The 16,855-nt window shown below is 37.4% G+C and overlaps 1 protein-coding gene across 1 annotated transcript in view; it reads left to right on the top strand.

Moving 5' to 3' along the window:
- Positions 1-16,855, top strand: part of HMCN1 (hemicentin 1) — a 219,917-nt gene that overhangs the window by 42,815 nt on the left and 160,247 nt on the right. The window contains exons 21-31 of the mRNA XM_072128125.1: positions 343-502; positions 1,127-1,295; positions 1,634-1,761; positions 4,764-5,024; positions 5,512-5,607; positions 7,288-7,482; positions 8,183-8,313; positions 10,074-10,215; positions 13,406-13,532; positions 13,953-14,107; positions 16,016-16,294. Of these exons, the coding sequence (XP_071984226.1) occupies positions 343-502; positions 1,127-1,295; positions 1,634-1,761; positions 4,764-5,024; positions 5,512-5,607; positions 7,288-7,482; positions 8,183-8,313; positions 10,074-10,215; positions 13,406-13,532; positions 13,953-14,107; positions 16,016-16,294 (1,843 nt within the window). The remainder of the gene's footprint in view (positions 1-342; positions 503-1,126; positions 1,296-1,633; positions 1,762-4,763; positions 5,025-5,511; positions 5,608-7,287; positions 7,483-8,182; positions 8,314-10,073; positions 10,216-13,405; positions 13,533-13,952; positions 14,108-16,015; positions 16,295-16,855) is intronic.

The raw sequence follows: 16,855 nt of genomic DNA, 5'->3' as shown, positions 1-16,855 counted from the left end.
TATGATAAAGCCGGTCAACCTGACCAACACCAGCTCCCCCCAATGAGCAAAGCCTCTCCTGACCAGGTAAATGACGAAAAATGAAACAGGTGGAAATACTAGCATATGGTAGAAACCAAACAGAGGTTGATCCAAATTGTGAAGCAGTAAATCAAAATAAGATCATATAACTCTCTGTAAAGCACTAGAATGGATCAGAAAGGTATCTACCTGTGGTGATGAAAATACAGACCAAGGAGAGGTAGGGGGACATGGCTGTTAATTTTTCTTTCTTTTATTTAGCATGCAATATTGTATCAAGATGACTCTTTTCCATTATTCACATTATTCCTTCTTTTGTAGAAGGGAGAGACCGTCACTCCGAACAATGCTTCTGTCATCATTGAATCAGATGGAAGTTTGTATTTGTCTTCTCCAGGAGGAGAGGATTCTGCAGAATATTCTTGCACTGCAGTGAATGCTGCTGGTTATGCAGCTCGTAAAGTCCAACTTACAGTATATGGTGGGTTGTCAACACTTTTTATCACAATACAGTGTGTAATTGTTACTTGCTTTCTGACAAAATATTAGCAAAAAAAACATAGATTGACCAGTTTTATATGAGCCTAATTGTTTCATTTTACACACATATTATGGATAACAAGTCTGAATGCAGGTCTAAGTACCCCAACCAACTATATCATATGTCATTAAGATGTCTCTACTTTGGATAATTAAATATCCTTTTGGTCCTCTAATTGTGTTCTGTCACAACTTCTGCTGCAAAAAGAACTTCCCTGGGGATCTCCTGGGGACACAGCAATGGCTCTCCACTAATCCTCGAGATCTCTGTGTATAGAGATCTAGATAGATATATACAAATGCTAAGTGGACAGTGCAGACAACCACTGGATGCAGCTATGATGTGCCATATTACAAGAATTATGGATCCAACCATCCACTGCACTGGAGATCATTTTTGTAAATCATTGATTTTTAGCTCTCATTTATTTTGTTCTTGTCATATATTCAATTGCATGCCTAATATTATCAAATACTATTAATATCTATCTTGGACAGTTTGACAAAACTATGCATTTTTATTCAAACAATATTCCAGGTGACCAGTATTTTTTTGTCTTTTCAGTAAAACCCAGAAGAGTGCATCCAGATATAACAGGAGATTCCAAAAGTCAAACTGAAATATCTGTAAAAGTAGGGGACAGTGTGGTACTCCCATGTGAGGTAAAAAGTGTTCCCCCACCATTTATAACATGGGCAAAGGAGACACAGCTCATTTCACCATTTTCCCAGAGGTGCTTATGTTATATTTTATTTGCATGCCATAAATCATGTACAAAGATAGAATTATTCTGGTAGTAGCCATTATGTCAGCTATGAGATCTAAAATGTGAGGAGAAACTGATCTAAGGGTAGGGTAGCTTTGTGTGAAGTAATAAGCAACGGGGAGGACTCATACATTAGACGGCCAGTGAGCAGGAATATTATATGATTAAGTGATAAATAGTTGTGTGTAGAGCTGCTAGCTAAACACTATTATTTATGCATCATGGACCATCTTTCAGTAATATTTAGGATTTGAAAACATTATGTGGATTTCCATTCTGACTATTCTAATTGTAATCTGTTGCAGGCACAATATCCTTCCATCTGGTTCAATGAAAATATTTGAATCTAGGGTTACGGACACAGGGACATATACTTGTGTAGCTACCAATATAGCCGGTAATATAACACAGACTGTAAAGCTTAATGTTCATGGTAAGTGCTATGTCCTTGAAAGGAATACAACATAGATATATTCAATATTACAAAAAAGTGTAATGATTTTATCAAATTAATCAGAAAGGGACAAAAAAATTATTCAAACTGGATGCCATTCAATGCCATAATCTGAGAAATGGCGCTTCACCTGGAACACAAAACTGGTAACATATAAATTAATGGCAGCTGGTTTCCTTGATACAGGAACAACCTGAGCTCTCTCCAGGTGGTGAGCCAAGGAGGTAGAAGATGCCCTCCAACTCCAGTCGTAGTAGATAGAGGTGTCTGGCACTCAGCAAGATACTTGAGAAAGCTGCAAATAATTTCCTGGGTAAAATTTTTATTGTGCAATGCGTTTTGGCCCAGACCATGGGCCTTCGTCAGGTATGATAGGGGCCTTGTTCTGGGTTGAAATTTTGCTTGGGTTTGAAGTGCATAATCTGAGAAATGGAAAAAGGTTCTAAGTAGAAATATTTTGGCAGCTCACGTGAAAATTGCTACTCTTTTCATAAACCCATTGCAAATTCGGTTTATTAGCAAAATTTACAAAGTTTTACCTGTTTGCAGTAAACTAATCCATCAAAAAGTATGTACATTATTTTTTATTATTGGAATATTTATTTATTGTGGAGAACTATTATTTTCGCACAAAACTAGATTGAACTGACACAAATGAAAGGAGGAGCTTGCTTAAGCTCCTTAAAGGTTTAGAAGGTGGAGGACAGTCCTACATGTTTTGTTAGAGATTTTCAGAGTTTGTGGGATTCATAAGACATTGTCAGCAGTAGAAATAGCTAACCCTAGTGTGACCCTACCCTCAGGTGTTTTTCTGCTGATCGCCGGCGCCTGCTTAAAAAAGATGTTGCCGCATGGGCGCCCCCATCTTTCTGAGGATCGACGCTCCCCGTGACATCATCGGGGAGCGGCGATGCATCGCCATGGTAGCCTCAGGTCTTCCGAAGACCCGAGGCTACTATACGTTGACCTATTCATTACAATGTGCATTCAGTACATTGTAATGAATGAGGAGTAAAATCCCCATATACTGCCATACTGTAGTATGGCAGTATATGGTAGGATCGTACAGACAACCTAGGGTTAATGTACCCTAGGGAGTCTGAAAAATAGTAAAAATAAAAATTAAAAAAAAGTTTAAAAAAATTATAATAAAAAACCTAAAAATTTAAATCACCCCCCTTTCCCTATAACTGATATAAATATAAATAAACAGTAAAAATCATAAACACATTAGGTATCGCCGCGTCCGAAATTGCCCGATCTATAAAAATATAATAACGGTTTTTCACTGCATTTAAACCCGTAAAGGAAAATCACACCCAAAGTCGAAAATAGCACTTTTTTGCCATTTAAAAAAAATACAAAATTCTATAAAAAGTGATCAAAGGGTCGTACAGTCCTAAAAATGATAACATTGTAAACATCATCGAAATCCTCAATAAACAACACCTCCCAAAGCTCTGCACTAAAGTATAAAGTATAAAAGTTATTAGAGCCAGAAGAAAAGCAAAATCCCCCAAAATTTTTTTGTACGGGAGGTTTTAATTTTTTTAAATGTATGAAAACATTATAAAACCTATACAAATTTGTTATCCCCGTAATCGTACCAATCCGAAGAATAAAGTAAACATGTCATTTGGGGCATATAGTGAAATACGTAAAATCCAAGCCCACAAGAATATGGCACAAATGTGTTTTTTTTACCAATTTCACTGCATGTGGAATTTTTTTCCCCAGTATATGCCATGGAATATTAAATACCACCATTTTGAAGTGTAATTTGTTACGAAGAAAATAAGCCATCACAGAGCTCTGTACATGGAAAAATAAAAAAGTTATAGATTTTTGAACCTGGGGAGTGAAAAATTAAAACGCAAAAACGAAAAAGGGCTGCGGCGGGAAGGGGTTAAAGAGGTTGTCCCCTTTCAACAAATAATTGATATTGTTTGTTTAATAAAGAGTTATACAGTTTTCCAATATATTTTCTCTATCAATTCCTCACCGATTTCTAGCATTTCTGGCATTGATTTGAGATTTTGGCTCACATCTCAGTAGATGTGCCGAATTTATTGAGAGACAAGGAGATGTAATATTTTCACCACCATCTTTTCCAGCTTCTTGTACTACTTTTTGAGATTTTAAAGTCTCTGTTCAGACTTTATTGTCTCAGTTCAGTGTAAACCAGTGTAAACTGAGATAAAGTCTCAAAAAGTAGTAAAATAAGCCATGACAAAGTTGTGATAAACTCCCCCCATGATTTTCCAATAACCTAGGCAGATTTTACTGTTCTCCAATATTATTTACCTGAATTTTGCCACGAGGTGTTATGTTGTGAAGTAGAGTATTATGAAGATTATGTTGTGATAATGTATTAAAGTAAATCTACCATCAAAATAAAGCATGATAAACCAGGGACACTTACTCATTATTCCAGGCACAGTGACTGTGATAATCTTCTTATATTTGTAATCCATGGCCTGCTTCCTTCTAAAATCAACTTTAAAATTTACGCTAATGCTAGGAGGCATTTAGGGGGCATTACCAAAGCCTCCATGTTATACTGTTATACTGTGCAAGGAGCTTCCCCCACCCACTGTGTGAGATTATAGCAGGCAGAGGGAGGGGGGAACTGCAGAGGGATCAGGATAAAGTCTAGACCTGCTCCTCCTGTGTAAAAGCCTGTGAAGCCAGAGCATTGACTGGTAAAGCTCATTTGCATTAGTGTAATTGTTGATTTTAGAAGGAAGGAGGCCATGAATAATAAATATAATATGATCACAGTCACGCTGTCTGTATCTATGAGTAAGTGCCCCTGGTTTATCATGCTTCATTTGGATGGTAAATTTCCTTTAAATTAGTTTGTCCTATCTCAATCTGACTAACCAGGGTGGATACATCCGTATATAAGTACATATAACAATAGATTGATATTTGTGATCTTTCTTTTGTATTTTTAAAATTATTATTTTTCCTTTTTAAAGTTCCCCCCAAAATCCAAAAAGGTCCTAAAATCATAAGGGCAAAGCTTCATCAAAGTTTTGAAATTAACTGTGCCAGCAATGGTATACCACTACCAAAAACAACCTGGTTTAAGGATGGAAAGATCCTGGAAGTGAATGATCAACTTAAGGATACCACAATCAGAGTGCATAGCGCAGAACTTTCTGATGCAGGACTGTATACATGCATTGCTAGTAACGTTATTGGCCAAGATGATGCAAATGTGACTGTAGAAATTCGAGGTAAACAAAAAAATCATCCGTGGGAATATAATGGGCCACATTTATTAAAGTGTTTGGTACAATTATCTGTCTGACTTTGCACTGAAAAGAATGTGCAAACTGCTTGCACATGTATTTATCATGTGTTTGCGTCAGTTTTGTGTCGTGGCTGCGCTGTGTCTGATGCACTACAAAATTCTGCACCTAAAGGGCCGTTCCAGAGTCGTTGCAGAGTTGGACCGTGCACCACATATTACTGAGACTGGACAGAGTTGTGTCGCACACTCTATGTTAAATCTGCACCAAAATAAAGTGCACACTTCCAGAGCAGTGCAGGGTGCACCAGATTAATGTAGATCGTGCGCCACTTTTGATGAATCTGGCTCACCCTGCACACTCCACAGGAAAACTGCACATACTGCACTACTTTTGATAAAAGTGAGCCACTAAGTTAGTCACTATCTGTCTTTCCTGAATTGCAGTAATTGTTTTGTATATTCCATTGCAGCACCTCCTACTTTATCTAACTTGGAACCTCCTTATGACAAAACAAACCAGGAAAGGATTTCCAACCAGTGGGTTGCATTTCCTTGTCCAGCAAAAGGTAAAACAACCAAGTGTTTATTATACATTATATAGTAAAGAATAATATTTGTTTATTAATAATAATTAGTTCATATTTATTTTTCCTGTTGATGTGAAGTATAGTTAAAATATTTCCCATCATTCTGATATTAATCAGATTAAACCCCTTAAAGGGAACCTGTCATCTCAAACCTACTTATTAAAACCTCATCAAGGGAGCACAGGCTGTGCACCTGTCGGGGCAGCTGGGGACGACAGGCCAGTGCAGAATTGACAGGTGCACTGCACATGCATTGGAATTTCAAGCTGTAGTGCAGTTACAAGGAGCTGGCGGCAATGAAGGGAGTTTCAGAGACAGAACCACTGTAAAAACATTGAGATTCCTTTTCAATCATCAATTAGGTACCTTTAGGTTTGTTAAGCAGGTTTGAGGTGACTGTTTATGTTGTAGTAATATAAAAAGCTATATGTTTTATTGTTTTTCATTTTTGTGTATAATGATATATTTTTTATTGTGAATAGGTGAATATAGGGGTTTTATTTCACAAGACTTTTCTGTTTTTATACATTTTTAACATTTGTTTGTTCTGTGAGAGGCCTGGAACAAGCAATCATCTGAAATATAGAAATACTAGTGTCATGCTCATAGCCAGCCTACTAGAGCCTTACTCTGGCAAATGTTGAACAACTTAAACAGTAACTGTAAAGTATATAAACTTTTGCCTAGCTCTGCACTAAACCAAAATAAGCAATTCACTGATTTACACTCATTACCTATCTGCAGTCATTTGTTAGTTAACAGGCAGGAAGCTAGCAGGACCTTATCTCTCTGGTTGTCTTTGGTTGGTTGCCATGTGATTCTGTAGCTAGATGGAGCAGAGCAGAGGAGAGGAGACTGGTGGAAGGGTTATTAGCACATGCACTATCAGGATCAGTAAAATCTCTCTGCAGGTGCAGGACCTGCCATGATGTCATAAGCATGTGACTAATCACATGCTTCAGGTCATCCAACTACATACAAGGATGGTATATAGCTGACCTGTTTGTGTTTGAAAGTTTGGATATAGTAGAAAAGTGTTTGTATCAAAGTGTTATTGCACAAATAAAGACAGAGCTCAGACTCTCCATCAGTTCTAATGACTGGATCAGATCCTGCACACACACCACAGTGCAGCCTCTATGAGCAGATCTTTTTGTACAGGAAAGGAGTGGTCTGCAGATGTGGAGGCAGCTTCCATGGAGTATAATGGCTAAAAAAGAAAAAAAATATATTGAATAAAAAAAGTCTTTTAGGGAGGGTGTCCTCTGAGAGAGATGTTCTTTTAGACACAGGATGACTTTCTGAGCTTATGCATTCACTATGAAATATTTGCACATCGTGGTGCCTCTGTATAGGGGTATTTATGACTTGTACAGGTATGCCTGTATTCCTCTTTATAAGCAATATGAGGTATAGGTTGACCATATATGTCACCCATTTAAAAAAAAACTTATCCTATATGGTTAAGAAAGGTGCAATATTCATACACATGGGAAATTGAAGACCTGACATAGCTTAAAGGTATCCTTATTTTCTATTTAGTAAATAATAAGTTGAATGTAATTCGTGTACTATTTAGAAACCTTCTGGTTCTTTTGGTATCTTATTACAATCTTAGAGTATACTGTATTATCACATATTCTATACTCCTTTAACAAGGAACTCCAAAACCGGTGATCAAATGGCTTCACAACAACAAAGAATTGACAGGAGCAGAACCAGGCCTGAATATCACAAAAGATGGGACGCTCCTCATCATCAATTCATTGACCCTATATGACAATGGGGAGTACAAGTGTGTGGCGACAAATGAAGCAGGGCTGGCAGAAAAGAAATATAACCTGAAAGTTCATGGTATTTATAGCATTTCTTTTAAGTGAAGTATTTTTTATAAATAACTCTGTAATAAATTTATGTTCATTAACTTCAGTAACTTTTCTCCCAACTGTACATTTAAATGTTTCACATGCTTAAAATAATACATAATTATAATGTACATTACATGTAATACATGATCATTTTTTAATAGTAAGCCTCATGGACCAGTCGCACCACTGTACAATGCTCTACTTACCCTAGTCTAAAGGCTCAGTTCTGGGATACTGTTCCAAAATCCCAACTGATAATTTCCCTGAGCTCAAAGTTATTTTTAATGAGTTTCCGTTGCATCTTAATATGTTGGGAGGATGTTTGCTGTAATATGTCATTGATGGATAGAGTACCATTTATTGGTAGAACTAACCCAGAACCCACCTGACCGCAGGAACTGTGCACTAACATGAGAGCATTACACAGAATTTGCTTTCATCTCTCCCTTACTTGCTTCCCAAGTCCTAATTATTCAACCAATGTCTGCCAGGTTTTAATTGAATGCAGATGCGGGGGAACATTGCAGTGAATCATTCTCACACAAGGAAGTAATAGTTTACAGAACACAGTAATTATATACCAGTGTAAACACATGCTTCCTTTTGCAAATTTGCAAATATTTTGTTCATTATTTGTAGGAAGAATCTCCATTTCTGTTTTTCATTATCTAAACTTGTGTTTACAGATCCCCCAGGTATTAAAGACAAGGAACAACTGACAAATGTCTCTGTTTTATTAAACCGTGATGTTACTTTATATTGTGATGCCACAGGAAGCCCACCACCACTTATCACATGGTATAATGGAACCACCCAGGTAAATATGACTTACATTCATTTAATGAGCCATCATTTTGATTCGTATTACTCCAAAAAATCATTGAATGACAATGATATTGCTAATCATATCAATATGATATTGAGCTGTGGAATTCCTATTTTGGACATTTATGGCATATTTTGTGAATATGTCATAAATGTTTTATGAAAAGAAATCCCAGGTCTGGGACGTACACCTATTTTAAGAATAGGGGTCACTTGTTTTTGTACAGTATCACCCTGTATGAAACTTATCTCAAGTACTTAGATCCTAGATGGACCCAAGACTGAGAACATGGATAGTGGAACCATGTCTGGTAGTCTGATGAGACTAAGATAAACTTTTTTTGGTTCAGATGGTGTCATCTGTGTGTGGCAGCAGCCAGATATGAAATTCAAAGTACATAGTGTGCCTACGGTCAAGCATTGTGGTTCGGAGCATGACTTCTGCTAGCAGAAACTGGACCACAGGAAGTATTCCAACAAGATAATGACCCCAAACACACATCCAAAAACACCACTGACTTGCTAACAAAACTGATGGTAGAGGTGCTGGCCAAGCACGTCTGCAGACCTTAACCCTATTGAGCATCTGTGTAGCTTTCTCAAAAGGAAGGTGGAAGAGTGCAGGGTCTTTAGCATCCCCTACCTTCGGAATATTGTTATGAAGGAGCGGAAGATTAAAATGGCAACTTGTAAAGATCTAATAAAACACTACCAGTTTGGAGTACTGTAGATTAACACCTTTCAGATCATGTTTCTTTCACTGCCTGATGTGGTGGCATCATCCAGAAAATCTACTTTGAAGTGAGATGTAAATTTATGGAAGCGGAGAGTTGAGCACTGAAGTGAAGCTCTACCTACCAAAGAATCCCCACTTTGCTGTATTTGATTCCCAGGGGCATCACACACTTATCTTCCTGACACCTGCTGCAAAATGTTAACAGCAAATCATAGAAAAGAGGGCTATTGTGAGGCTTAGAGAACTTGACTTCAGTGCTAAACTCTCTGGCCTCTGTCCACAACCTACAGTAAGTGTTGTATTTGACCAATTTCTGCCGGCAGGTTGACTTTAAAGTTCATTAACAAACTTTGGAGAAATCTATAGAAAAACTAGTGGAGTGTGCTGAGTACGCAAGATTAGTCAAAACCAACACACAGTTAATCTGGTGCACCCGGAACTGCTCTGGAGGTGCGCGCCATTTTTTATGCACTTTGTTCATGCTTCAGAATTGTGGTGCACGTCCCAATGTGTCATAAACTCTGACTAAGCACTAAACCAGCCCTTTAGGTACATATTTTTTCTGTCTCGATGGGCATAGTACAATCACAACACAAAACTGCCAAAGACACTTTATAAATACATCTGCAAGCAGATTGCAACTTTTCAGTCCAAACGCTTTAATAAATGTTGGCCACTGTTTCTAGTTGTTCAATTTGTAGACGTCATTTTACATCCACTCTCATCCTTGTAGCTTTGTCTGTGACTTTGTGATTTATAGGATGAATTATAAATCTTTTTGCAAGACGATAGTGTCAAAACCCAATACTATCATATATCTTACTTATACCTTAATAAATAATCATGTTCCAGAATCTGGAAGAGAGAAAGCACCAATGGATTTGGAGATACATATTCAACTAGTACATATAAATGTTATTTTAGCATCGGTTTCCTCAGATTGTTATGAAGTCATAACATATTGTAGTGTTCCCATTGTAATCTATAGATCTGACATAACTGTTCTTTACTTTAAGGTTGTCGAGAGTAATAATGTTCTTATCCTTGAGAAAGGAAAAGTCATGAAGATTTTGAAGACAACTGTATCAGGATACTTCACATGTACAGCTAGTAACCTGGCAGGGAGCTCAGAGAAGCAGTTCTTTGTAAATGTTCTTGGTAAGTTCTTGTAATGGATTTATACAGTACAGACCAAAAGTTTTGACACACCTTCTTATTCAAAGAGTTGTCTGTATTTTCATGAAAAATTGTAGATTCACACTGAATGTATCGAAAACTATGAATTAGCACATGTGTGAAACAACTGAAAATATGTCTTATATTCTAGTTTCGTCAAAGTAGCCACCTTTTTGCTTTGATTACTGCTTTGCACACTCTTGGCATTCTCATGATGAGCTTCAAGAGGTAGTCACCAGAAAATATTTTCACATCACAGGTGCCCTGTCAGGTTTTATAAGCAGGACCATCAGTTGTGTTGTGCAGAAGTCAGGTTGATACACAGCTGATACTCCTACTGAATAGACTGTTCCAATTTGTATTATGGCGAGAAAAAAGCAGCTCAGTAAAGAAAAACGAGTGGCCATCGTTACTTTAAGAAATGAAGGTCATTTAGTCCTGAAAATTGGAAAAACTTTGAAAGTGTCCCCAAGGGCAGTTGCAAAAACCATCAAGCACTTCAAAGAAACTGGCTCACATGAGGACCAAGATGCTCCTCTGCAGCAAAGGATATCAAGATGTCTAGCTATAGAAGGTCCTGCATTTTTTCCTCATATGGGAGTGCCCAGATGGGGTGAAAAGTGTGTCAGTGGCCAGACACTCAGAAAGAGCCCGGCTTTCTTAGCGTGCAGGCTCAAATCAATTGGTGTAAGACTTGTTTGGGCTAAAGAACGTAATAAATGAACATTACACCAGTGAAATCTGTGTTTTGGTCTGGTGAGTCCAAATTTATTCCACTATTCCATCTGGTTTGCGTCTAGTTGGACCATCATTTATTTTTCAACAGGACAATGACCCCAAACACACCTCCAAGCTATGTAAAGGCTATTTAACCAGGAATGAGAGTGATGGGGTGCTACACCAGATGACCTGGTCTCCACAGTCACCAGACCTAATCCCAATTGAGATGGTTTGGTTTTTATTGAAGAATTTTCTTTAATAATATAATAAGCAAGTAAATATAACAGACATGTGTGAACAGGAGCATAAATCATACACAAGTCATCCAATTGTACAGAAAACAATTATGCAAAGTTACATTACTACAGCTAAATTTAAATCACCTTTCCTCTGATAGCACTTTCCATACATCTCTGTATATTTGGCATAAAATTTTGCGCCTATCAATTCAATTAGTTTTATAGAAATAAATCATAACAAGAACAAGGTGTAAAACCCAACAAAGTAAAGGTAACACTGTACAGGCCTATATTATCATGTCTACATGTCCCATATATATATATATATATATATATTGACATCTTAGGTACCTATCTGATATATATAAAACGTCCTCCAATGATGATGGCTACACAAACACCTACACTTTGTTTAATGTACTTGCCTCATATTGCATATTAAAGGTATTTGCACTTAAGAGTTACTTGCCTTATAGCGTATTTCATGATGATGTTTGCATGTTTTATTTGTTTATCACATTAAATTTATGAAATACACATTACAGTCTCTTTAGTATAAGGAAATGCAGGGATTGGTGCTTTAGACATAATGGGGCTCATTTACTAAGGGTCTGAATGCCACACTTTTGGCGGGTTTCCCGAATATTTCCAATTTGCGGCGAATTGCCACAGGATTTTGGCGCACATGATCGGATTGTGGCGCATCGCCGCCGGCTTTTAACGGAACAGAAAATGGGGGGGGGGGGGGTGTGGCCGTCAGACAACCCGACAGATTTGGAAAAACAGTGGAATTTAAAAAAATAATTTGTGTAGCAAGATCAAGCACTCACATGCATCGGGGCGAAGAAGGTGAACTCCGGCAGACCTCAGCGCAGCAGCGGCACCTGGTGGATATCGGGCGCACGACCTTAGTGAATCCCGGCAGACCTGAATCAGCGTCGGACAATGCGCCGCGGGATCGTGACTGGACCTGGTAAGTAAATGTGCTCCATTGTTTTTTTATTTAATCTTTCACAGTCTGTAATACCCATTCCAAGAGCACAACTTCAGACTCCATTGTGCTACTATTGTTTGCTAAGTTGCCCTACAACTGTTTAATAAATTGTCTTGGGTGGAAAATGCATGGTCACAGCCTCCCCAGTAACATATGGCCCCAGTTATGAAGTGCCCTAGGTAGCTTGCCCTAGTACTGAAATGCCCAGGCAGCCTCTCCCTGTAATAAAATGCTCAATGCACCCTCCTCCAGTAATAAAATGCCCCCTGCCGCCTGCCCCAGTAAGGAAATGCCCCCTGCAGCCTGCCCAGTTATAAAGTGCCCTGTTCAGCTTGACCCAATAATGAAGTTTCCCATGCAGACATACCATAGGCATGTCATTCTGATTACCTAAAAACTACCTAGGGCCAGTGGTAGATTTTCTTTAAATGGCAAGTAGAAGACTGCCTTCAAAATCAACCATGATAAACCAGGGACTCACAGATCCATGCACTGTGACGGTGGAAATATTCTTATATTTTTTATCCATGGCCTCCTTCATTCAAAAATAATTTTTGATTATGCTAATGAGCCACAAGTGCTATGTGGGGGATGTTACTTGAGCATTTCTGTGCTGCAGATTTAAAAGCTGTTACACTGTGCAGGAGCACTTCACCCCTTACCTGCTGTTAAAGGGCATCTATCACCAGATCAAGTATTGTAAACCAAGCACACTGACACGCTGGTATGTGTACCCTATGGCAGGATATTTTTGGTTTACAGATTTGGTGATAGATGTCCTTTAAAGATCACTACTACCATGAGATTACAGCAGGCAGATGGGGATGCTGAGGGAGCAGGGGGAAGGGTGAGACACGCTTCTACACAGTGAAACAGATTGTGAACCCAGAAAATGGGGGTTCTTTAGCATGAGCTGGCTCTTTTGGCTCTTTAGCATGATTTTAAAAGTTAATAAAAAAATGAGGCCATGAATAACATAGTCATATTGCCTGGATCTATGAGTAAGTGGCAGAGTAAGATTATTTTTGGTCAACAGTTTTTCTAGTCAACAGTTTAGAAATGTTTACTATTTGATGACAGTGGTGATTTGTTTTTAAATATTTTATAGAAGTGGCACATTTAACAGGCACAAATATGCAAATAAACTGCAAGTTTCTAAAAAGACTGTGGTTACCACATTTATATTTATAAAATAACATTTCTTAAATTTTTTTCCTAGATCCTCCTGAAATTGCAAGCGACGGAAGCAACGTTAATGTTTCTGTTATATCTGGAAATGAAGCTAAACTGGAGTGTAGGGTAAAAGGAAAACCATTCCCTACCATTCAGTGGTTCAAAGAAAATAGGTAAAATGATAAAAGAAAATATACATTTTACTAATATGTGTAATAAATCCTAGTTTTATTACTTAAAAAAATATTATAAAAAAATATTATAACATAATAATATTTTTTAAGCATTAGTTTTTGTTTGGCAATATTTCCATCATACTACAGTTTAAATGCATAATCTCTAAATTGTATTTAAATTGTAATGTATTAGTCATTGTGGCTGTGTAACTTTGACTTCTTAAAAAAAAAAAAGTAAAAACATTATCAGCATAGTTATTAATTATCATTATTCCCTGAACTGAAATGAAGTGGGTGTGGGGGGCACATATTTTTCTGGAGATACGGTAAGTAATGTCTTTCAACATTTTGCTTTGGTTATTGTTTTCCAAGTCTGTGACCTATTGCATGTTATGTTTTTATTTCTTTTCATTGAAGATTACTTTTTGCTGGAGATCCTAATATCAACATTTTGGAAAATGGACAAGTTCTTTACATAAAACATGCACATCTGAGTGACAATGGATATTACAGATGTGTGGCCTCTAATCCTGCTGGCTCCCAGACTAAAGAAAGTAAATTGACTGTATTTGGTAAGTTCCAAAAACTCAGTGACAATTCAGCGTTCAGATGGTTGAAATGCCAATTGTGCAATGTGTAACATTAAGCAAAGACCCAACAGAGTGCACAAAGCACTAAAGGAAGCATCAGGGAGGATGAGAACATTCAGGGCATATTATTAAGGCAGAAAACGCACGTGGACAATTTATTTAAAAGAATGGCCAACCCCTTTAAAATATAGGTGCTATGACACTGGTACTAACTGCTCTTTACTCCCCTCTACTCTTTTAAACTATATTCAGTATTTATTATTATCTGTAAAGTTTCATTTATTCTGTATATAAATTTTTCTACAGCAAATAAATAATAAACACAATTTGTGCAATACTTGAATAAAAAGAACTGAAAACAATGTTAGATAGACATAAAAAAATTTTAATTTTTATGTTACACAAATATTGTGTATATCAATTATTTGCCTTAAATTTTAAATGAATTTTATGCCACTGACACATTGTGCAATCCGTAGATTAAATATTTGTGATGCTTATTGGGTGGATTTATCCAACATAACACTTTCTATTTTAATTTTTTTTAAATTTCCATTAATGTATGTAAATGAAACCATACAGGTCATAAATGCTAAATATTATTTCACTTGTGATTGCCAACTATATAAAAGAGTAGTGGCAAATAAAGAGCAGCTAGCGCCAGTGCCATAGCACCTATATTCTAGTGATTTCTCCCTGCCATATCCAGGCCCACATTAGACCACATTTCTTGTATAACATACCACTAGTCTAGAGTTACCCCAAACCAATGTGACATCACTATCATCTTTACAAAAAACTGTTACACATTTCTGACCAGCTTTGCTGAACTTGAAGAAACAGACCCATGTAAGTATAAAAGTATATATTTTTTTCTTTCATCAGGATCACACATTTTCACCTAATGACAGATATATATATATATATATATATATATATATATATATATATATATATATATATATATATCTATAATATACAAATATTATATATATTTATTTATATTTATATATTCCTTTATTGTACACAAAGATTGCGATGCATTTCAGCTCTTGACCGGAGCTTTCAGCATGCATAACATAACACAAGCATTAACACTGTTATATACACTCAGTCACCGGAGTCCCGGAAGTACGTGATGGTAATCATGTGATTTACCGGTTGGCGTCAAAGTTCACAAAATTTCATTTTTCGTGAATTACTCAGAAAAAGGTGATGAATTGATGACTGGGGGATCTTGGAGCTACACATGTTGTGACTGAGTGTATATAACATTGTTACTGCTTGTGTTATGTTATGCCTGATGAAAGCTCCGATCTGGAGCTGAAATGTGTCGCAATCTTTGTGTATAATAAAGGAATTAATTAATTAACAACAGGTCTCTGCATGAGTCAGAAATAACTCCACAAGTCATGGGGGCATCTGAATCCCTATTATTATTATTATTACCATTATCTCCTCTCTGATCTTCCTCCCTACTTCTTGCCCCATTCCGCTACCATCCTTGCTCCCTCATGCAGATGTTAGCTGACCATGTGCTCCAAGCAAATCTGTGTCAGCTCATGTTTGCAGGAGACAGCGAGGAGGTAATGATGATTATGACACATGGACTCGGATACCCCCATGGCTTGATGCAGTTTGCTAGCAGAGAGCCAGATATACTTTTATGTACTTTTAACAGTGAGTGGAAGCAGTAATGTTAATTATAAAACCATATTGGAATATAGTATAAGAAAGACTAGAGGGAACCTGTCATTAGGTGGAAATGCGTGTCCAGGTCTCCTTTAATGTCTCATCTGGATTAAACTTTTTAAACTTTGAAGCATAATTCTTATTCACTGTTGCCTACAGGTACGCAGTATCTTATGAGTTATATGTTCTGTTTTCTAGTTCCTCCCAGCATCAAAGATGGGAACACCACCACAGAGTTATCATTTCTAGTGGATAGCGAGATAAATGTGGAATGTGATGTCAGGGGAATTCCACACCCAATAGTTACATGGTATAAAGATGGAATAAAAATTCTTCCTAGTACACGTGTCAATATTATTGAGAATGGCAAATTCCTCCAAATTTTTGAAGCTAAGGCTACGGATTCTGGAACATTCACATGTCATGTGGCAAATATTGCAGGGACTGCAGAGAAAATGTATTTGATTGATATTTATGGTAAGTTATTTAATGTGTAGTATAAAATGGTAAAAAAAGGAACTTTTTTCAAAATAACATTAATTAGTAACCTGCTGAGCTGCTGTATGTTTTTCATTACAAATTGTCCTTTCCAACAGTTAAAACATAGAACCGTTAGACATTACTAAAAAGCATGATATGTTAATTTTTTGGGTGAAATCCTCAATAAGACCAACAGTTTGCCATGGGTGCCCCAACAACCCATATCTCGGGTCTCCCGTGATCGTCTCAGTGGGGCGCAGCGATGGCGCGTGTTATCTGTCCTGCTCCGAATTTCCGTCCCCGCTCCATGCTAGGACTCCTAGGGTGCGCGCAGCAGCTTCAGCAAATTTAAAAGGCCAGCTCCTGCCTCTCCCATCACACCCTGCTGGATCTTTGTGCCTACGCCTTGGAGAAAACTCTTGTGCGATATTCCTGCCTTCCTGTGTCTTCCTGCTACTGAGTTCCCGCATTCCTATGTTCCTGTTCCCCTGCTCCCATGTGTTTCTGCATTCTTGTTCCCGTGTTCCTGTTCCCGTGCTTCCGTGTGTTCCTGCTTTC

The sequence above is a fragment of the Engystomops pustulosus genome, chromosome 10 (genome assembly GCF_040894005.1).
Source record: "Engystomops pustulosus chromosome 10, aEngPut4.maternal, whole genome shotgun sequence".
In the NCBI taxonomy this organism is placed as follows: domain Eukaryota; kingdom Metazoa; phylum Chordata; class Amphibia; order Anura; family Leptodactylidae; genus Engystomops; species Engystomops pustulosus.
The sequence above is the reverse complement of the archived record's forward strand: the minus strand, read 5'-3'. Positions and strand labels throughout refer to the sequence as shown.